Here is a 23807-nt window from a genome sequence, read left to right as displayed (position 1 = left end):
TTCCATAGTTTTTGTTAGATTTAACATGTGAAAAGACAATCTGGTGTTGTTTGATGAATGTCTCGGAGCAACAAAACTCGTTTGGTGCATATAAGGGAGAGCCTTGGCCAAGTGCAAAGCTAATACCATAGCCAAAAGTTTTCCATCTACATTAATCAAAGAAATAGGCCTGTAATTTGAAACCAACATAGCATCTTTATTTGGTTTCAGTAAAACTGTAGTTAGATTCTCCATAGTGAGGCATCTGGTAGCAGGTCCTCTGCCTCTCTCTAGCCCGACCTTCTGACTCAGGATCCTATTCCCATGTTCAATCCGGGTCCTTTTTGTCTTACGGCTTGGCTCTTGAAAGGGAATGCCTAGGTAAGAAGGGGTATTCAGATAGTCATCTCAACCCTGTTGAGGTCCTGGAGACTTTTCACTTCTCGAGCTTATGTGTGGGTTTGATGCATATTTCAGGAGTGGTGTGCTGCACGTGGAGTGGTTTCTTTTCGCGCTTCCCCGCCTAACATCTTAGAGTTCTTGCAGGATGGCCTGGACAGAGGCCTGGCTTGGTCTTCTCTTCGGGTTCAGCTTGCGACCTTGTCAGCCTTTCAAGGGTTGTTACAGGGTCAACGTCTGCCTGCCATTCCTGATATCGTTCGCTTCTTGCGGGCGGTGAAGTTGCTCACGAGTCCCGCGAGAACTGCTGCCAGCCATTCAGAAAGCGGCACAGACCCAAGCGGGAGCGTATAAAGCTTTGGCCTGTCCACCGCGCTCCTGACTTATGCGCCTGCTGCCCGGAAATAATACAGAGCCTTCGAGGGAGGGATATACGCTGGACCACCAGGCTTGAAAAAGGTACAGTGACGACAGCAGCGGCGGCGGGGAGTTTGTTTTAAAAAGGTGGTGCGGCTGTAGCCTGTGAGGGGTGTTTTGCAATTGTACAGGGAGATGGCAAGGCGGTGTTTAAAAAGGGGTGTGGCCATGGGGGGTATTTTGCAATTGTATGGGGGTGAGCAGCGGGTGGTGTTTAAAAAGCTGGTGTGGAGGGGGGTGTTTTGCAGCTGTGCGGGGGATTCAAATTTTGCACCTTCGCTTCATAAGACGCACCGAGATTTCCACCCACTTTTGGGTGAGGAAAAAAGTGTCTCTTATGGAGCGAAAAATACGGTAAGTACCATTCCAAAGTTTTGTCTCAGTCTCCACCTGCTGGTCATGATGAGATATAACCGCTTGTAAGATGCCTGTGCCGGTCTGGAGAGGCTAAAAGGAAAGTAAATTAGCTTAATTTCTTCTTCTTAAAGTAAATTAACTAATTTCTCCTTCTCAAAGTAAATTAGCTTAATTTCTCTTTCTTAAAGTAAATTAACTAATTTCTCCTTCTCAAAGTAAATTAGCTTAATTTCTCTTTCTCAAAGTAAATTAGCTTAATTTCTCTTTCTTAAAGTAAATTAACTAATTTCTCCTTCTCAAAGTAAATTAGCTTAATTTCTCCTTCTTAAATTGGGACAGGGAAAATCATTTTTTGACAGAAGAGATTCCTGTGCAATCATGAGTCCATGGTGGTGGTGGGAGCATTGCTTGGAGGCTCCCCCTGAATATTTGTGACCAGTATCCTCCCATTTCCTTTCTGTATTCCTCCTCATTCCTCTCTTTCCCTTTCCTTCCTAAACTGCTTCTCCTTCTGTCTTTTATATGCTGGAACAGATCACTGGTCCTGTTTCATTTCCCAAGTTCAGGTTCAGATTCCAGGGGAGTAGAGTGGTGCACAATAGACAAAATGTTCTGCTTCCACCTGTAAACTGCAAACATGGGTTGGAAAAACGTGAAAGAGCATAGAGGCTCTGGTACCTCTCCTGCCATGGAACACTTGATTTTGGGAGAAGCACAAGAGGATTCAGAGATATGGTGAGCCAGAAGAGATTTTGCTATGAACCTTCGTCTTAGCTGTTCTAACTCCTCAGTCAAGGACTTCCTTAATGTAGGTCCAGGGCACACCAAGCATTGTAAATGTATGTCAAGTTATTGTTTTACTACTGATGTCTCTTGATCTTGGGAATTCTTCTATAGGGAAAGCTGTATTTTTCCCAGTCAACCTAATTTTTGTTGAATTTACAGGTACAGCCGAGATCATGTGGTGGAAGGGGAACCCTATGCAGGCTATGACCGACACAACGCAGAGGTAGCTGCCTTTCATCTAGACAGGTAGCAGCAGTATTATTCTCTTCCAACTTTAAAATTTAAAGTAAACTAGAAATGTTTAGTGCTTATATGAGAGTTGAGTCATAAGTCATGGCAACTATTTTTTTTTTCCTCTCGAAAATTCGCCAACACTGGAAACCTAATACAGATAGTCGTTGACTTACAACCTATCCAAGTTACGACTGTTCAACCTTATGACGCGACTTCCGCTCTCCAAAGAAAGAAAATGTTGTTAACAGATTGCTTTAAGATGATTAAAATGATTGAAATATCATTACCCAGTCTAATATTCTTGCCTTAATTTAACATAGGCCGACTTACGTCCTGATCCACTTACGACCTAGCAGTCGGAACCAATTGCAGTCGTAAGTCAACAACTACCTGTATATACATTTGAAAGTGTGTGATATGTACTTCTTAATGTTGCCACCAGGTGAGGAATGAGTACAGCGGTCTCTGGTAGGGGAGAAGCAAAAAAAACATGGTACTGTATTTGAAATCATCGTTTTATTAACAAACAAGTAATAAATGTCAGTTGTTTTACCAAACCAAACACACAGTCGGCTTGAGAGTGAACATGTTTGATTGTTAACATCCTTCAAAGTAGTCTCTCGCCTCTAACACTGTAAACAACTGTCTTATGTGTGAGATGTAGCATTGTCATGTAGGATTCTAACATTGTACAACACTTCTGGGCTGCAGAAATGCCTTGTAATACTTTGCATTCACAGTGTGTCCCTCACAAACTGGATGACACACAAGACAACCTGGGAGACTACTTTGAAGGTTGTTAATGATTAAACAATTTTTATCCCAGGACAAAAAGACAGCATATTCTTACACTGAAGTTGGATTCTCTCTACAGAGTTCAATCTTGCCCAGATTTTGACAAGCCTCAACTGCAGCATCAGTCATTTTGGGTAGAAACTGCTCTGAAAAAAGCTTGCAGTTCTAGAACATATACTAGAACCCCTCCAGCGGGGAAAGAAGGACACTGAATAAATTTGCCGTCGTTTATTTCAGAACTCAATGCTGACCGCATTTTGAGCTATAATTTCTATATGACCTTCTATATGATGTCATTAGCTCAAAGTTTGTCATTAGAGGCTAGCCACGGGTAACCCACAGGAATGGAGGTAAAAATCAACTGGTTGCCACAGGTACGGGGACAAGGCCATTCACTGCCCCATGGGAGATATTTGTCACACTATGAACAATATATCCCAGATGACCAATTACTCAAATTTCCAGAATATTACCAATGTCCTTCTCAAAACCTGTAGTTATCCCAGGACAAGCAGGCAGCATATTCTCGACATGTGGGTGACGTCATCCATGGAGCCCTGTCGCGGACAGCTTGTCAAGCAAACTTGATTGAAGATCTCAAAGTTTGCTAGTGCTGCACGCATGCGGCGTGTGCTTTCCCGCTGCACTAAAAGGCGCGTCCCCTCCTCGTGGTCTTCAGTTCTTAGTTTTCCGCGGAGCCAGAAAGCCCTGTCTCTCTTCTCTGCAATCCTGTGCCTTTCTTGCACCGCGGCTTCTTTTCTTGTTTTCGAGTCGGAAGTCACTGTGCTCAGCCTTTTATTATTTTCTTTTTTTTAATTCCATAAAAAAAAAAAAAAATTTGGGGGGGGAGGGGGGTTTCGTCCCGGTCTTTTTGTGGCCACTCGGCCTCGTCTGCGCCGCGGCCCTTCTCTTTACCTTATGTCCCGGCCTTTCACCGGGTTTAAAAAGTGTGGTCGGGTTATCTCTATCACAGACCTGCACCGTTGGTGTATCCTTTGCCTCGGTGTCAATCACCCCTCGGACTCCTGTCCTCGTTGCGCCACCCTTCAGCCTCGGGCTCTTCGTTGGCGTCGGGCGAAGATCCTTGACCTATTCGCCATGGAAGCTGGTGACGCCTCGGCCTCTGTCTCGACGTTGGCCTTGAAGACCTCGGTCCCAGGCAAATCTCCCTTAGCCTCGAAGTCCTCAGGGGCCCCGGCTTTGAAGACCTCGGCTTCGGGTAAGTCTCCTCTTCCTCTTTCAGGTTCAGCTCAGCTACCAAAGAAGCCTTCCTTGGAGTCTCTGGCCACCCAGGCAGCGAGCATAGTACTGACGGCCTCAAAGAGACCTACTTTCAAGCCTGCCTCCACTTTAAGGGAATACTCTGCATTGAGGTCGCCCTCGTTGGAGTGCAGTGGAGCGCCGGTTCCTCCGAACCCTATGGTCTCTGTGCCGATGTTCGAGGATATGCTTAAGGTTATTTTAACCTCGCAGATCTCCTCGGCTTTGGCCCAACTTGCCTCGACCTCGCTCTTTGCGGATCAGCCTGAGTGTCGCGCCGGGGACTCTCGAGGCAAGTTGCGTCGGTCTCCACGCTTGTCCTCAAGTGATTCCTCGCTGGTTCTGTCGAAGCGGACTTCTCCCGCCGCCCAGCCTTGGGCGAAGCACCGGTCGAGACGTGCCTCGTCCTCGAGGCGGAAAGCTGCGAAACGGCCCAGGGACTCTCCCCTGAAGTGATGTCGGTCCCCGGGTCCCCGCACTACAGGATCCATTAAGCCGTCGGACCTCGTCCTGTCTGACCCGTCTCTTCTCCCACCCCGGTATCCGGAGCGCCGAGGTCGAGGACTCCCGCCTCCCTCCAGGGTCGACCGATTTCTTCTCCCCGGGGCTCATTGGAGCGGGCTGCCTGGTTCTCCGTTCCTTGGACCCCGGGGTCTTCACCTTCCCGGGTTCCTCGACGCAAGCAGTCGTCAACTCCTCCTCATTCCCTCAGTAGAGCCTCCTCACCGTCCATGCTTGTGGACACTGATAACCTAGCGCAGTATTCGAGGGAGGCATCCCCCTCATTTTCTGCTGCCCCGAAATCTCGCTCGGCTTCCCCCCCGGGGGGGGGGGACTTTCTGCGGGTAAGCCGTCCTCCTTCATCAAGTTTGTGTTGGACATGGGCAGGGCGCTGCAATTGGACCTCCAGTCTGATTCCAGGTACACCAGGGAATATTTGGAGGAGATGGAGCTTCCTTATCCTCCTAAGGAATCCCTTCGTCTTCCTTTGATTCTGGTCTTGCAGCAGACTTTCTTCTGGAATCTGGAGACTCCTTATGCTATCCCGGCTATTCCGTCCAAAATGGAGTCCAAGTACCGGACGGTTCCCTATAAGGGCTTTGAGAAGGCTCAACTCTCCCACCAATCCCTGGTGGTGGAGTCTTCCCTGAAGAAGTCTAATCCTTCACTAGTCTATGCGGCTGTACCCCCAGGCTGGGAGGGCCGGACTATGGACAAGTTTGGCAGGCGCCAATAGGGTGCTGAACTGCAACTTCACGTTCACCTCCTACCTTAAACAATGCATTAAATCTATGCCCTCATTTCTGGAGGACTTGCCGGTCCGTCGCCAGGCGGAATTTTGCCGGCTCCTGGATATCTTGTCGCAGATTCGACTTTATATGTTTCAAGTGTCATATGATGCATTTGAATTCTCCTCCAGGGTCTCCGCTTTTGCAATAGCCATGCGCCGATTGGCTTGGCTCCGCATCGTGGACATGGACCCGAATCTGCAGGACCGGCTGGCGAATCTCCAGTGCTTGGGTAACAAACTCTTTGATGACTCTATCAAGGCAGCCACCAAACGCCTCTCTGAGCATGAGCGCTCCTTCACCTCGTTGGTACGGACCAAGGCAAAGCCCGCCCCTCCGAAGTCGTTTAAGTACCCCACCCCGGCGCTACCTCCAGAAATCGATGGCGGCGTTTTCCAGGCCGCCACCTTGGCGCCAGCAACAGCAGAGGGCCCCTCAGAAGCCACAGGCACCGGCGACGGCTAAGCCCGCACCGTCCTTTTGACTATCTGTGTTGGGGCGGGCCGGCCCCCTCCATCCTCAGTGCCTTCCCCTTCTTCTCCAGGAGACCCATGCCCTCCTTCATCTCCGGGCGGTGGAGGAAGTCCCAGTGTGTCAACGGGGCTCGGAGTTTTACTCCCGGTACTTTCTGGTCCCCAGAAAAAGGGGACCTGCACCCTATCCTGGACCTTTGAGAGCTGAACAAGTTCCTGGTCAAAGAGAAGTTCCGTATGCTCTCTCTTCCCCTATTGTACCCCCTTCTGGACGAGGGGGACTGGCTTTGCTCCTTGGACCTCAAAGAGGCCTACACTAACATTCCGATCCACCCGGCCTCTCGCAGGTTCCTTCAGTTTCAGGTGGGAGACCTTCACCTGCAGTATCGGGTCCTCCCGTTTGGGCTCGCTTTGTCCCCCCCAGGTGTTCACCAAATGCCTAGTGGTGGTGGTGGGGGCCCTGCGGTTGCAGGGTCTTCAGATGTTTCCGTACCTCGACGACTGGCTTGTCAAAGCGCCGTGGCGGGAGGGGGTTATTTCAGCGACCCAACGGTCTATTTTCTTCCTTCAGCATCTGGGCTTCGAGGTCAACTTTCCAAAGTCCCAGTTGAACCCTTCTCAGTCTCTGCAGTTCATTGGGGCAGTGCTGGACACGGTTTGCCTCCTCTCGTTCCAGCCTCAGTCTCGTCAAACTGCCCTTATCCGCCTGTGCCGGAGGGTCGCCCTTCAGTCCACGACCTCTGCCAAACAAATGATGATCTTGTTGGGCCACATGGCCTCCACAGTCCATTTGCCAGGCTTCACCTCCGCATACTCCAGTCAGAGTAGTGGCCCTTCACTCCTACCCTCTGCTTCCTACCCGCCAACCAATTTTTGATCCATTTAAGTACGTCTCCTTCCACCCCATGGCTCTTTAGTTTCCGTAGTAGGCGTTCATGGGGTACCTTGTCAAAGGCTTTTTGGAAATCCAAGTATACGATGTCAATGGGGTCCCCTATGTCCATTCGTTTGTTAATTCCTTAGAAGTGTAATAAGTTCGTTAGGCACGATATTCTCTTGCAGAAGCCATGCTGGCTTGTTTTCATCAGTTTATTTCTTTCTAGATGCTCATCGATGCTGTTTTATCAGCGCTTCTGCCATCCTCCCCGGAACCGAAGTCAGACTTACCAGTCTGTAGTTCCTCGGGTCACCTCTTGATCCCTTTTTGAAGATGGGCGTAACATTTACTATCTTCCAATCCTCCAGGATCACGCCTGTACTCTTTATTGTTATGACTGTTTATTTTTAAATTGGTATTTTAAAGTGCCTGATATGAGTTCTAAGTCCGTCTTCTTGATTTTCATGTATGATGTGGTTCTTTTTTTTATAAATCTTTATTGATTTTCAAATAGAAACAGTGCAATACATATGAATCTGAACATATAACAAATCAAGAAAAGCACTTTGAACTTACAAATATTCGAAAGTAATCTTCCCCCCTTTACTTAATCAATAATATAAATGCAATTATCCTTCCATTAACCCACTCTTATTTAAAGTAGTAATACTTTCCCACCCTGGATGTGTAAGGAAATTAGACAAAAATTAAAGAGAAATTACAACTATATAGAAGCAATAAAAGATGCCAATGGGCCCCACACCAAGTTAAATACATTACTATGACCCAATATCTCAGCATTCATTTTTTCATATTTGTAGCTGGAGCATAAGTTCGCCCACCAAAAAGGGAAGTTTAGGCGATCATAGTTCTTCCAATCACGTGTTATCTGCATGGCTGTTCCCATCATAATTAAGAAAAGCCGGCATTTATAACGATCCATAAGGGGTTTGTGTTCCACTAATTATGACTTCATAAGTCAATTGGATTGATGACTGAAGTACAACATTAATTTGACCCCATATCGACTTCCAAAAATTAAGTATCAAAGGACAGATGATAACAAAGAATAGCAGTCCCTATATCAAGATGACAATGCCAGCATCTATTAGATTTAGAGCTGTCTAATTTTTGCAAACGAACTGGAGTCCAAAAAATCCTATGCAACAAAAAAAAACATGTTTGTGTCATAGATGCTGACGCTGTACACCTTATCCTCCAAGTCCACCTCATCCTGCAACTCTAAATTCGTGGCCATCGAGACACTGCTTTATACTGCTTTATCTCAATACTCCAAATGTCTCTAAGACTAGATTTTGGTTTTTTATTCAAGAATTCAGAAATTAATTTATACTACCGGGTGGCCTGATGTCCTAAAAAATCTGTCTGGAAGCATAGGATCTGCAAGCTATAATGAGTTTTTAAGTTTCACCAATCCAGGGAACCCACTCTGAACGGCAACCACCTATAATTTTGAGATTTTGAAATACCGAATGATTGTTGCAGTCGTGAAAAATCAAGCAGTCTATCGGATTCACGATCTTTGCCTATGCAGATGACATACAACTACTTCACCCTATTAACTCCTCAAACATCTCAGAAATAAATGTTATTAACAATAAACTGGATACAATAAACGACTGGCTTTACACAAATAAACTCTCCCTTAATATCGACAAATCCTGCGGTCTCCAACTCCCAATCAACAACAGTAAGACTCTATCTGGTAAGATTTCTATCAAATCCATTCCCATAAAAATAGAATCAAAAATAAAATTACTAGGAGTTACTATCGATAAAGATCTCACTTTCCATGATCACATCAGCTCGGTTGCAAAAATTTTCTTTTTCAAACTTCGCCTTATTTGTTCTCTAACTTCGATTCTAGAGACAGATGCAATCAAAATTCTAATTCATTCTTTAGTTATTTCTCACCTTGATTATTGTAACTCTCTTTATAACGGACTCCCCCAAAAAGAAATTCGACGCTTACAATTAATTCAAAACACAACAATAAAACTTATCTATAAAACTGGCAAATTTGACCATGTTACCCCTCTTTTGAAGGATGCACACTGGCTCCCTATTACACACCGTATCACTTATAAAACCATTCTGCTCATCTTTAAAATCAGACTTTCTCACCTGCCTTTATATCTCGATAAGCTCCTCATCCCACAACGCTCAATACGTCTACTGAGGTCAGCAGATCAGAAACTCTTGTTAATTCCTTCCATAAAAGATTTCTTTTACACTAGGAAAATAAACTTCGCAGTAGTAGCTCCAACTTTGTGGAATGCTCTGCCACAGCTTCTCCGATCCGAACATCACCTTGATAAATTTAAGATAAGCCTGAAGACCTTCTTATTTAGTGACGCCTTTTCCTGTGTTTAGATTTTCCTTTTTTTTTTTTTTTCCTTTTCATTCTTCATCTTCTTCTTTCCTTATTCAGCCAACCGCTCTTATAAAGCGATCCCGCCCCATATGTTTTACCCTCTTCCCTCTCTCTCCTTTCTTCTTCTAACATGTAACTCTACCCCCAATCCTACCTACTTTCTCTCACCTTCAAGTCTGTCTAGTTAATGTCCTTGGTGTGCACTTTTATTATTTTTTAAGTATTTATCTTTTTTTAAATTTTTATTGTAAACCGGCCAGATACTTGTTGATGGTCGGTATATTAAAAGTCAATAAACTTGAAACTTGAATATCATCTAATGTACGAATGCCTGCCTGCATCCAGTGCTTCCAGAAGATCCCAGATCCACCTATTTGAATCTTGGAGTTTAGCCATAAGGCTTGAAAAGTAGATTTCTCTATTGGAATATCTGTTAATTTATTAATAAATTTCAAAGTTTTCCACGTGTCCAATAAAATACTGTTGTCCTTAACATATCTAGGTAATTTGATACACAACACATGAAACAGTCGTAATGGGGACATAAGTTGCCATTCTAAATATAACCAATCTGTGAGATTTCCATAAGCTCGGAGAGGATCCAATGCATACCCTAACACATTATATAGGCCTGATGGTACCTATAAAAGTTAGGAAAAATTCACTGCACCCGCCGTAATTGTTTTTTGTAAAGATACTATAGCAATTCTCGCAGTTTTACCTAGCCAAATAAATTTGGTAAGAATGCTATTTAATTTCTTATAAAAGGACCCCTGAAAATAAACTGGCAACATATCCATTTGGTAGCAAACCACAGGCAAAATCATCATCTTAACTGTTTGAACTCTCCCGCACCAAGAAAGATGTAAAGGGTTCCATTGCTCACACATTTCTGAGATCTTTAGCAATAAGGATTTTTCATTTACTTTCATTGTTTCTTCCAATGTTTTCTGAATCCAAATGCCTAAATATTTTAGACCCTCTTCCTTCCAAAGAAAAGGGAATGTGTTCAATAATCCTTTTGTACACTATGGGGCTCATAATAAAAAAAAAGTCTAAAAAGTGGCCTAAATGGGTACTTAGATTATTAAAAAGCCTGATCGTCCAAGTACCCATAATCAAAACTGGTTTTAGACGTATCTAAAACCAGCTTAGGCCTTTCCCCTGCCTCTAAATGCATAGAGCAAAAAGAAGCGTTTTTAGAGGAGGGGAAAGGGCTGGTGGTGGGCGGGAAGTGGGCCGACCTAGACCTAGGTGTACAGCAGTTATAACCAAACGTTTTGACAGGTTACCTAGTCGACACTTATACATTTAGACTTAGACCAAGTCAAAACAGGTATAAGTGCCGAAAAAGGGGCCACTGAGCTGATGGCATGATCAGCTCAGCGGCCCGACAACCTACCCACCCCCCACCGCAACCATCGGGACAGGGGAGATGTCTCATCTCCCCTGCCGCAATAGCAATACCACCAAGTGCCGCCAAACGCGGCACTTGGGATCGCTAAACCAGCAGGAGAGATGACCCATCTCTCCTGCAGCAATCCACCCCTCCCCCTCGATCCAATCGGGCCAGGAGAGAGCCCAAGCCCTCCTGGCCTCACCGAGTACGATCGGGGCAAGAGGGAGCCCAAGCCCTCTTGCCCCGCGGCATCCCGACCTTCCCTGACTCGATGGGGCGAGGGAGCCCAAGCCCTCTTGCCCCGTGGCACCCCGACCTTCCCTGACTATGATCGGGGCAAGAGGGAGCCCAAGCCCTCTTGCCCCACAAGCCCCCCAACCCCCGACTACGATCGGGGCAAGAGGGAGCCCAAGCCCTCTTACCCCGGCTATCCTAGAACCCTCCCTCTGCCGATAACGATTGGGCCAGGAGGGAGCCCAAGCCCTCCTGGCCATGCGACCCCCCCCTTACAAGATCAGGCAGGAGGGAGCCCAGCCCCTCCTGCCCAGGTGAACCACCTACCCCCCACCCCCACTAAAATACAGGCAGGAGGGATCTTTTGCCCTCGACGCACCCATGCTCGCCCCCCCAAATCCCCGACCGGACACCCCCCGTCCCCCGCCGACCTCTTGATCCCCCCTAACACCCCTTAACATTGTTGGCCGGACGGACGGGTGCCAAGCCTGTCCATCCAGCAGGCCAGCCATCACAGGAATGGCTGGCCTTAGGGCCTGATTGGCCCAGGCGGATCAAACCCTACCCACAGGTGGGGCCTGAGGCGCCTGGGCCAACTGGAATAGGCCCAATAGTCTTTGGCCCCTCCTGTGGGCGGGGCCTTAGGCACATGTGGGCGGGATTTGAGCTGCCTGGGCAAATCAAGCCCTAAGGCCAGCCATTCCTGGGATGGCTGGCCGGACGGACGGGCTTGGCGCCGTCCGGCCAGCCAACGATGTTAAGGTAGGGGAGATTTGTGGGGATCGAGAGGTCGGCAGGGGGGTCTCGCGGATCAGTGAGGGGGGCCGATTGGAGGATTGGGGGGGAGTGTGGGTGCACCAAGGGCAGGAAGGCCTGGGATCCCTCCTGCCCGTATTATAGTGGGGGTGGGGGGTAGGTGGTTCACCTGGGCAGGAGGGGTTGGGCTCCCTCCTGGCCCTATCATTATCGGCGAGGGGGGGGTTCCAGGATCGTCGGAGCAAGAGGGCTTTGGCTCCCTCTTACCCTGATCGTATTCAGGGGTTCGGAGGCTCACAGGGCAAGAGGGCTTGGGCTCCCTCTTGCCCCGATCATAGTCAGGGGTTTGGGGGCTCGCGGGGCAAGAGGGCTTGGGCTCCCTCTTGCCCCATCGATTCGGGGAAGGTCGGGGTGCTGCGGGGCAAGATGGCTTGGGCTCCCTCTTGCCCCGATCGTAGTCGGGGGCTCGCGGTGCAAGAGGGCTTGGCCTCCCTCTTGCCCCGATCATAGTCAGGGGTTTGGGGGCTCGCGGGGCAAGAGGGCTTTGGATCCCTCTTGCCCCATCGACTCGGGGAAGGTCGGGGTGCTGTGGGGCAAGAGAGATTGTGCTCCCTCTTGCAACGATCATACTCGGCGGGGCCAGGACTTATAAGGCACTACAGTTATGAGCACTTAATTTGAGATACCATTAAGGGAGCATTCATTGGTTTGCGGGTTGGTTCCCATTACTGATTTATCTCATTTAAAAAAATTTATATTTTATGTGGCATTCAATTGATAATTGATCTCTTTCTCATATTATTCTCCTCAGACAATATATTTTTTGCCAGTTTTTGGTACTATTTGCTACAAAAACTGCCACCATAAGGTGCCAAGATATACTGTATATCCACCAAACTACAACCTTACACACCCAGGCTTTCACTCCGTTCAAAAAAAATGAAAAATCACTCAGCATACCCCTGGACGGTCACTCCACCTAAAAATAGCGTGCAAGCTCTCCTACTCCCACTTTCTTCCAAGACTAGAACATGCTACCCCTGCAGATCAGGTCATTGGAAAGACTGATGGACTTCAGAAAGGCAGTGAAAACCAGCCTTTGACCTGATGTGCTGCATCTAGTCTAGAGAACTTTTCTTGCATCAACTCACCTCCGATGAGACCTTAAGCATTTGTGCATGCTCATAGTCTGCCAGCTCCTGCCCTCTCAGAGTCTGAGTAAGAGCTCAATCCAACAGCCTTCTGCCTGGTGGTTGAGTGCTGGGAAGTTCTACTGTTTGACTTGATGGCATCTTGGCAGAATTCCGAATTCTTCCAGTTGAAGAGAACCAAAGGTGAGAGCCCAGGTTGGCGGAGCTGGATGCTCTAGCTCCAGCTTCAGCCCCTGTACATCTTTCCCTTGTGATTTTGGTAGATCCAGTGGCAGGATCATGAGGCACTTGTTTCTGGTCTTTATTATAGTGGAGTATCTAATAGACTATCTCCCAAAACTTTTTATGTTCAGGGTGATTGTCAAGCAGTAACAACATCATGTGACCCCACCACAGAATAAAATTTTATCAAAATCAAGATAAAAATGAGATCCAAGTGGTGAAGTTGTTCATCTATACTTTAAGAAAAAAAGCTGCAATCTCACTGCCCTGTATGCACTTTTGATTTTTCTTGGTCTTCATTTTATTTCTCTAGTTCTTGGGGGAGCATTTACTTCATTCACTGCTTTTTCTCTTGATGATAGTTCTGAAATGCTGTGGTCTTCATTCATGGCTTCTTGGCTAATTGAGTTTTTATATCCCTTGCAATGTTTCCTCTAATTTTATTCCAAGGCACTTATGGGTGTGCACTGTTGAATGATACAGGTGGTTGTCCCCCTATGATCTATTTGTATGATTTCCCTCAGTTATTTCTATTGTAGTACTGCCACTTACCACTGCTACAACCTCCCTTTCACCTCTTTTTTCATCTTCTATCTCTGTTCACCTTTCCCTAACATTTTTAACAGCTTTTAGCTTTCACCTAAATTTTGACTTCATTGTTCTCTCCTGCCCTCTTTCATTTTTGTTTCCCATCTCATCTTCATATATCTCATTTCTAGTTCTAACCCCTTCCCTCCATGAACTCTTCATTTCTCTTCTGTTACATCTACTCCTCATTGTCAGCTGCTACATCAGAAAATGCCACAGAGTGAATGGCTGAGAGTTGGTCCCATGGTGATCAGTTGCTCTAATTCTTCTAAGCTGGCAGCATGAGCAGCTTCAAAACTTGTGAACCCATAGTTCCTAGCTGCCAATCTTGTGATGCATGAGATCAACTTGAAGGAATTACTGCCCCTTGAAATTTGAAGTCACTCACAGTGCTGGTGCAGAAGAACTGTCATGGAACTGTCATGGCTGTCATGGAACAGGCTCCCGCCACTCTTCTTGTTGGATTCTGTGCAGTCTGTGTGGCATGTGTGACCTACCAGAAGAGAGTTGTCTGCCTGTATATCTGCACACTTGACAATGAAGAGTGACGGGAGGGACAACCCTCTAGCTGAGAAGCACATGTTGCAAGTCCTGTGTAAATGTGCTCTAGACCAGTGTTCTTCAACCGCCAGTCCGTGGACCGGTGCTGGTCCGCAGAAATTTTCTGCTGGTCCACAGGGTTGGCAAGTCCATCGGGCAGAAGACATTGTTCTTCAGCCGCCGGTCCACGGTGCGATCAACGCGGCATCTTTGAGCCAGCTCCCTGAGTGCTGCAGTGCACAAAGCAGTGGGAAAAGGCACGTCCTGCGCATGAACCAGAAGCCTTGTCTCTGACATCGCAATGTCAGAGGGAAGGCTTCCAGATGATGCACGGGATGCACACGAGGAGCCGTTGCCCACAGCTTTGTGCAGTGCAGCACTCGGGGAGCTGGCCCAAAGATGCCACGTTGATTGCACTGTGGACCGGCCCAAAGATAACACCGGGGGGGGGGGGGAGGGTGTAGGCCAGAAGGCAAGGCACAGCATGGAGGGAGGGAGACAACAACAGTAGAGGGAATGATTTTATTTTTTAATTTAGTGATTGATTTACATCTGCTTTCTGTTCAGGAAGAAATACATTTGTTTCTTTTCCTCTGGAGTTGTGCTGCATGCAGAGTGTTTCACCTTAGGGTTTTTTTGTAAATATTAGTATATTTAGTTTTTGGTCCTGCATTTGCATGGGGTTATCTGTTTTCTGGTAGGAATTTCTAGTAGGAATGAATATTGTGAAGCATACAGTGTGCTTTGTGTAGTTTAATTTTGTGATTAACCATTATATGTTGTTAATACAATGATATTGTGTGTGTGTATATGTATGTATATATATATATATATTAAAAATGAATGGAAAAAATGGTGTTCCAATTAGTACTATTATGGGACGGGGCGGAGATATGCACGACTTAGCCCAGTGTTCTTCAACTGCTGGTCCGCGGACCGGTGCCGGTCCATAAAATAATTATTTTATTTCAGCCGGTCCATAGGTGTCAAAAGGTTGAAGAACACTGCTCTAGACACTTAATCTGCAGCTTCTGCCATCCTGAAGAGCAGGAACTGCAGCCAGGACCTGAACCAGTGTCTTCTACCTGATTTTGCACTAATCCAAACATAATTTTTAAAGCTATGGGCAAAGAATGGCAGTTCAGACTGCTTGAAGGAGGATATTCTTCTAGCTGTTCTTCCAAGTGAATCTGTATTTTGCTTTGTCTCCTAATTTGATTCTGATACTTGGGGGAAGGGGGGTGATAATTATTTCCCTTGTTTTCTGTATTTGACCATTTTTTGAGATCAGGTGCTTGATTGCAAGGTTGAGATCTTATTCCTGTTCTTAGCATTGATGTCTTGTCCTTGTAGGGTCCTGGGGTTCCGGAGAGCCCCATTGGTTGTGGGCAGGTTTATGAATCTGAGGACCGAAATTAAACCAGTCGCTACAGAGCAGCTGCTGAGCACCTTCTTGAAATTAGGTATGTGGGGAGGAGAGAATTTGTGGAAACTCTTTATATACTCCCAATCGTGTTTCTCTGCTGTCCTCTTTTATAGTAATTTTTCTGTTTTGTTGGAATTTTTATTTAGCTCATATCTTTCAATGATAAATCAAGTTGAGTTTTATTCAGGTATGGTCAGTATTTCCTTGTCTCTGGAGCTTGAAAATCATAAGAGGTCTACTATGTCGAGATTTTGTATTTAATGACAGTCAAATTAAAGCATGTTAAGTGTAGTCATCCTCCTTCACTGCACCGGAGGGCAGATCGTGTTCGGCGGTTAGCCCTGACCCCAGCAGCCGTTTCTTCACCTGGTCTGCCTTCCAACCCTCTTAAGAGCTCAGTAGACCAAGCCACCTCTCTCGTTACCCGGTCCGCCTTTCCAGCCCTTTTAAGGGCTCAGCGGACAATGCCACCCCCTTTCTTCTCCCGGCTCACCTTCCAGCCCCCTTTCAGACCACCCCCTAAATTAAAAAAAAACAACCCCCCACTAAAAATCAACTAAAAACAAAACAAACAAAAAAAAAAAGTCTCACTCCCAATCGGCTCCTTAGCCGGCACCCTTATCTCACTTTTTACTGGTCTATTTACCTTGTCTTGTTATTTCTGCTACCTAGCAGCCTCAGATCAGTCCCTGTGGTCTCCATTAATTTTCAATCATGAAGCCACCTCCTTGGTTCCTTCTTCTCTTACTCTGCTCATTTCTCAATACCACTCACTGCACGAAACTTCTCTCCCCCAATATATTTGATTCCACTAATGTTAGTGAGATCTGCCCTGGCCTCAGAATCCTGAAATTACCACTTTAAAAATCCCTTGAGGTGTTAACTATGCTTCTCTTCCAAAAATAGCCAGAAAGGAGGAGGTCTGGCACTTCTCTACAAATCATTTTTTGACATTCAGCTCCTCGAAAAGGGTAGTGACACACCACTAGAATATATGCTAGCTTCAGACAACGATGAGCTCCATTATCGGCCATTGGGCATTTTGCTACTATATCGTCCACCAATCCCTTGGAATAAATCCTCCAAACTCGTTTTCGAGACCATAACAAGCGCTTTCCTAAAGTTTAAAAGATTACTGATTATTGGCGATATCAATCTCCACCTTGACGATAACACCAGCAAGGATGCGATTGAATTCAACATCTTTCTCACCTCTCTGAGCTTTCCCTCTCCTGAGCCCTCCCCAACCCATAAAAAGGGGCACACCTCATTAGTTTCCTTGACCTTATGGACTACAAAACTCTAGCCAAAGTTGTTCGTTGGGAACATGTCCCTTGGTCCAACTATTTTCTAGGTTATTTCTTTCTCCCCATTTTCATGTCTTACCTTGGGGTTCAACCCCGTGCCACAAAATCTATTACCTTCCGCAAAAAAAATGTGATTGAATAGTTCTGGACCCAGTTTCTCATTCAGTTTTCCTAACACCCCAGAAACCAACTGGGTAAACCTCTCTGAGACTACATACTGCTCTCTTGCTCCTCTATCTACTAAAACGGTCTCCTACTCCCGTAAGGCCCCCTGGTATCTTCCGTACCACAGAGAACTGAAGCAGAAATGCCGAGTACTGGAGCGTAAATGGAAAAAAATCTAAATCCCCCGCAGCTAGACAGTTCTGGAGGGATGAAATAGCGGAGCCGAAATAGCGGAGTTACTCAGGCATATTTGCAACCTATCCTTGAGAACAGGGATAATCCCAGAAGATTGGAGGATAGCAAATGTTACACCAATCTTCAAAAAAGGATCGAGAGGCGACCCAGGGAACTATAGACCGGTGAGCTTGACCTCAGTTCCCGGGAAGATGGTCGAATCACTGATCAGGGAAGGTGTCAATGAGCATATAAAAAAAAACAAGCCAGCACGGTTTCTATAAAGGACGATCGTGCCAAACGAATCTACTACATTTCTTTGAGGGGATAAGCAAACATTTGGACCAAGGTAAGTAATCCCATTGACATAGTTTATCTGGATTTCCAAAAAGCCTTCGACAAGGTACCCCATGAGCGCCTGCTGAAGAAACTGTGGAACCACGGGGTGGAAGGGGACGTCCACAGATGGATCCAAAATTGGCTGGCGGATAGGAAGCAGAGGGTAGTAGTAAAAGGACACTACTCTGACTGGAAAGGGGTCACGAGTGGTGTCCCGCAGGGGTCAGTGCTGGGACCGCTGCTGTTCAATATATTCATTAACGATCTGGAAACGGGAACGAAGTGCGAAGTTATCAAGTTCGCGGATGATACAAAACTCTCCAACAGGGTCAAAACTGTTGAGGAATGCAAAGAACTGCAGAGCGACCTGAACAAACTGTGTGAGTGGGCAAAAAGATGGCAGATGAGCTTTAATGTGGAGAAATGTAAGGTCTTGCACATGGGAAAGGGAACCCCATGTACAGCTATACGATGGGAGGGAGGGTGATGGGGAAAGGCACCCTGGAAAAAGACCTGGGGGTTTTGGTGGATACAACAATGAAGCCAGCGGCGCAATGTGCAGCAGCCTCAAAGAAAGCGAACAGAATGCTGGGCATTATCAAAAAAGGTATCACTACCAGAACGAAGGAGGTTATCCTGCCATTGTATCGAGCAATGGTGCGACCACATCTGGAATACTGTGTCCAATACTGGTCACCGTACCTTAAAAAAGACATGGCGATACTTGAGAGGGTTCAGAGGAGAGCAACTAGGATGATAAAAGGAATGGAGAACCTTTCATATGCCGAAAGGTTAGACAAACTGGGGCTCTTTACCCTAGAAAAGCGGAGACTGAGAGGAGACATGATACAGACATATAAAATCATGAGAGGCATAGAGAGGGTGGAGAGGGACAGATTCTTCAGACTAGCAGGGACAGCAAAAACAAGAGGTCACTCAGAAAAACTGAGAGGGGACGGATTCAAAACGAATGCAAGGAAGTTTTTCTTCACTCCGAGGGTGGTGGACACCTGGAACACGCTTCCAAAGGAGGTAATAGGACAGAGTACAATACTGGGTTTTAAAAAGGGACTGGATAACTTCCTGGAAGCGAAGGGGATTGCAGGGTATAGATAGAAGGTTACTCTATAGGACAAAATCGAAAAGTGTATGTGAGTTTTAGGGTAGGAGCACTATCAGGTCCTGGACCTGAGGGGCCACCGCGTGAGCAGACTGCCGGGCACAATGGACCTCCGGTCTGACCCGACAGAGGCAAGTCTTATGTTCTTATGTTCTATAATACAGTACTAAAAAAAGCAAGGAAGAATTTCTATGGTGATAAAATCACCAGATCCAATAACCAGAGCAGTACATTGTTTAACATCTGGCGCTCCTTAACCTCTAAAAACGACTCCTCTATTCTCCCCTCCTCTCCAGCAGTGGACTTCAATGAAAAGGTTGCTACTATAAGAAGCTCTTTTGAATTCTTTTGCTTTCAGGCGGATTTCTTGGGTCACCAAGACGCACAGTGGTATAAATTGTTGTATGGGTATTTGAATAAAAAACAAAAAACTGTTCTTAGGGATATTTGGAGCATTGAGATTGGACATCAAATTTCTGCCTTTCAATGGCCACGTTTTTGGTCTTGGAGAATAAAAACTACAAGGTCAACATCTATGAGGCAGACCTGATTCTTTTTGTTGCATAGAGCTTTTTGGACCCCAGTTCGTTTACAAAAGTTGGATAGCTCTAGATCTAATAGATGCTGGCATTGTGGTTTAGAAACTGGGACATTAGATCATTTAATTTTTTTCTGTCCCTATATAAATGCCTGTTGGAAGTTAATTTGGTCCCAAATTAATTCATTGTTAGAAAATCATGTTGCCCTTTCATATGATACTATATTATTTGGTACATCTATGAGATTCAAAAGCCCAATTTCTGCAAATAATAATAAACTTTTATTGATATTGACAGGGGTTGCCATTGAACAGATTACTGGAAACTGGAAAGATTATACTTAACTTAATTACACCTTTTGGTGGAATTCAGTATGTCATATTTATAAAATGGAGAGGGTGCTTGCCATGCAACAGGGAAATTATCATAAGTTTAAAAAGATTTGGGGGCCATTGATTACTTATTCTAATGATCAGACATCTTAAACACCTTGGTATTAGATAAGGTATAGGGAAAGATAATAATTGTTAATTGTTCTAGTATTAATAAATAGGTGGGTGGGAAGGGATTCTTTTATGTTTATATATTTTAAGGATTATAAGTAAGATTATCAAGTGATTTGTTTAAAAATTTTTCTGATTGAATATTATACACTTGATGTAAGACTTGAAAATGAATAAAGTTTAAAAAAAAAAAAAGAAGCTCTTTTCCATCAGCAGTCACTTACAATTCTCTGGTGCCCAGCAACACTAACCCTATACCAGTAGACAGATCCTGGACAGTCTTTGAGCATGTATCCGAAGCCCAAGTCTCTAAACTGCCACAAATTAAGATCCTGCAAATGTGCCCTGGGCTCGTTTCCTTCTTACCTATAAGAGAAAATTCCCATGCAGGCTATTTCATCTCTCACCAGACTTATCAACTCTGCCTTACTATCAGGCCTATTTTCCGTAGAAATGGAACACATTGCTCTGACCCCATTACTGAAAAAAGCTGATCTAGACCCATCCTCCCCTTCTAGCTATCATCCTATAGCAAATATACCTCTCCTGACCAAAATGCTTGAGGTTATTATATCCACTCAGCTCTCATCTTACTTAGAGAGATTCTCCATTCTATTACCTTGCCAATATGGCTTCAGACCCAATTTCAGCACATATTCCCTACTGGCCTCATTAATCTCAAAGGTTCAACAACTTCAATCTTGTAATAAGTTTGCTATCCTACTACAATTCGATCTATCTGCGGCCTTTGATGTTGTCCACCACGATATCCTAATTTACCAACTTTCCGAGATAGGCATTGATTCCACAGTCTTAGACTGGTTCTCGAAATTTTTACGATCCCGCTCTTATACTGTTAACATGAATGGCACCATGTTTTCTTCTTGGAGACCGTTATGTGGTGTCCTGCAGGGATCACCTCTGTCCCCTATTCTTTTCAACATCTATATGTCTTCTTTGAAACTCTTCCATCTGTCTCCTTCGAAACACTAGATACATATGCAGATGACATCCTTGTCCTTCTTGAGATAGATTCAAACCTCACTAACCTCTCCGAAAATATAACAGCTTGCATAACGAAACTCCAATCCTGGGCCCTCACTATACAAATGAAGCTGAATGAGTCCAAAACAAAACTACTTTGGCTTGGCCCAAAATTAGATCAGCTACCCACACTCATTTCACTATCTTCTGGTCCCACACTGCAGATTTAATTCTCAAGCAAAGTTTTGGGCATCATTATTGACTCTACATTTTCCTTCAATGACCATCTCGACTCTCTGGTAAAAAAAAATGTTTTTTAGTCTTCACATGTTGAGAAAAATGAGATCCTGCTTCCGCCAACAACTTTTTATTTTTTTTTAATAAATTTTTTATTCATTTTTAAAACTTACAATAAGTGCAATATAAGATACAAACCATTTTACACTTTAAAATCACTTAATATTCCATCAAAGTCCCATTCAGATCAAATATCCCTCCCTCCCACATACCCAATAACTGTCTTTAAACATAAGACAACATAAAGTATCTCCCCCCCCCCCGACTTGAACATGTATGTTCAAAAAGAAAAAAACAATATTCATTCCTTACAATATTTTGTTAATGGCTCCCAAACATCCTGAAATTTCTTAAAATTCCCCTGTTGTATAGCTATTACCCACTCCATTTTAAAGATATGACATAAAAATTCCACCATAAACTGTAATTCAGCCGGTCCCAATTTTTCCAGTTTTTCATAATATGCTGTATGGCAACCCATGTCATAATGAGCAAAAGTTTATTATTATTAAAAGATATTTGGCTCTTAGCCCTTATTGATATAACAAATAACACAGTATCATAAGATAATGCAACCGGATTCCTGCTGCAGAATCTGGGCTTCCAATTATTCCGAACAGATCTGAAAACCTGGCTTTTTCTCTAAAATGTAAAGCTCACTACCCTCTTTATAACCACTAATTCTTATTATGTTTTTCCCTCATTTATTAAAGTACCTGTAAACCGTGCCGAGCTCTATCTTTATGGAGAGGATGCGGTATATAAACTTAAGGTTTAGTTTAGTTTAAAATTTCTACAGTGGGTGCAGTGGTATTTTTGGCACTTTGGGGACAACAGCTGAGCTTCTTGAACCTCCGAACACAAAGGCCCCCCTCCTACCACCCTACCACCAAGTACTCAAAAGAAGGCCTTGGTGGTCTGCTTGGGGGGAGGGGCATTAGGCCCCCCTTCTCGGTGCATCCCAGGATGCACTGGGAAGGGGCTTGCCGGATTTCTATGACAAGGTATTTGGAGGGGGGGGAGTTGGGGTTTGTGCTTGAGCTGGTGAGGTTCTGAGTAGAGATTGACCTTGCTATTCTCTAGTTCTGAGCTGACTCCCCCCAGCCCACCAAACCACCAGGGACTTCTTTTGGGTAATTGGTGGGGTGGGTGGAGTGTGGAAGGGGTAATCAAGGTGGCCCGGATGGACTACAAAAGGCTGGGTTGCTGAGGCAGGAAGGAGTAGGCATTATGAGGGGGGTTGATTTAGGAGTGGGGTCGGTTTGGAGGGACATGACAAGAGGGGGTTATTGTGGGGATAGCGCGATAGGAAGGGGTGGGCATCCCTCCTACAAATTTTTTGATACTGGGGATGTTTGTTTGGGGGAGTCATCGTTGTCATGGCATCTGATACTGACTGAGAACAGAGCTGAATTTAAAGTTCTCATTTTATTTGGATTTGAAGGCATTGCACCAGAGAAAACAATATTTGACACCTTATGAGCATGCAAATATAAATAAGTGAACAAATAACTGTGGCTGTATTTGCCGACCCTATGGTCTAACAGCTCATAGCGTGGTTTTCCGTTCAGTCATACATTCTCCGATTCTGGCTTGTAAATAAGGTCATTAATATTAAAACCAGGCATCGTGTCATTGTCATGTAATGCCAGAATCATGTTATTGCTTACAATTTGTCCTCCAACCACCATATATTATCTTGGAGGCCAATCTTTTTTTGCCCAATGTTCATGTTTGGCTCTACTATCCCAAAGGCAACAAAAAGCAACCATATCTAACAAACTAGAGCCGATGCGATCTATCCAATGCAATTTTCTGAATCGGCGCCACAAATAACCACAGGAATAGGTCAAAAATCCCAAGGCACCAAGCCAAAAATGTTTTTGGCTTGGCCTATGTTATCATCCAGAATTTCAGTACTATTCAGTATTTTCATTAAATTATACTAGAGAAAACAAAGAGCCAACATCTCTCTCTTCCCTGCCTCCCCCAGCTAGAATCTCTCTCACCTCTGTCCCCCCAGCCAAAATCTTCATCCTGTCCTCCCTCATCTAGCATCTCTCACTCCTGTTCCCCCCAACCAGCATCTTTCATTCTCTCATACCTGTTTTCCCCCTTCCCCAGCCAGCATTTCTCACTCTCTTCCCCTTTCCTCAATCCAGCATTTCTGTTCACTACTTCTGCAAAGCTGATTTCAGTTAATAGCAACCTGCTGCCTGCCCTGCAGGCTTCCTTCTACCATGGTCCTTCAGAAGAAAAAGGAAGTGACATCATTGAGGATGGGACCGCAGTAGAGGGAAGTCTGCAGAGCCCATGCAGGCTGCCCAAAGATGTTGCCAGCAGTGATTCGCAGCGATGGAGTGCTAACCTGACACCAAAATATGTGCAGACTTCATGTAATTCTGTATCCCTGGAGAATTCTGTGTAAATTCTGCATTGCCTAGTAGCACAGAATTCCGCCAGGAGTACTGGTGCTTTTCAAGGATATATGCTTCATTTTCTACATTGCCCCCTTCAGAACATTTTCTAGCTCCCGCTGCTCTCATCAAGATCTCTTTGCCGCCGCATAGCGGCGGCATGTTCCTGACTCCGCCCACTAGCTCCCGGTACATGACCTTTAAAATCAGTCACTTTGCGGCGCACGCCAAAGGAGCGCGCTTAAGGAGCATGTTATGCTCCTTAATGTGCTCCTTTGTGCGATACTGCAGTGCGTTCTGGAAAACTTAATAACAAATCGACACAAGCTTTTAAAATGTCTTAACTTAAACAAAATATTTTCCTTTGTGCAATTTTAATTTTGTT

At 45.1% G+C, this 23807-nt stretch overlaps 1 protein-coding gene across 3 annotated transcripts in view; it reads left to right on the top strand.

Annotated features, from left to right (window-relative positions):
* The window catches only part of FAM20B (FAM20B glycosaminoglycan xylosylkinase), a 69995-nt gene that overhangs the window by 29958 nt on the left and 16230 nt on the right, over window positions 1-23807 (top strand). For 2 of the 3 annotated variants that reach the window (XM_033916996.1, XM_033916995.1), the window contains exons 3-5: window positions 2098-2184; window positions 2493-2546; window positions 15505-15614. In XM_033916996.1, coding sequence (XP_033772887.1) covers window positions 2098-2184; window positions 2493-2546; window positions 15505-15614 — 251 coding nt within the window. The remainder of the gene's footprint in view (window positions 1-2097; window positions 2185-2492; window positions 2547-15504; window positions 15615-23807) is intronic. The other variant, XM_033916997.1, reaches the window with a different exon arrangement.

This window comes from Geotrypetes seraphini, chromosome 12 (genome assembly GCF_902459505.1).
Source record: "Geotrypetes seraphini chromosome 12, aGeoSer1.1, whole genome shotgun sequence".
Taxonomy (NCBI): Eukaryota; Metazoa; Chordata; class Amphibia; order Gymnophiona; family Dermophiidae; genus Geotrypetes; species Geotrypetes seraphini.
This window is presented reverse-complemented; position numbering and strand designations above follow the sequence as displayed.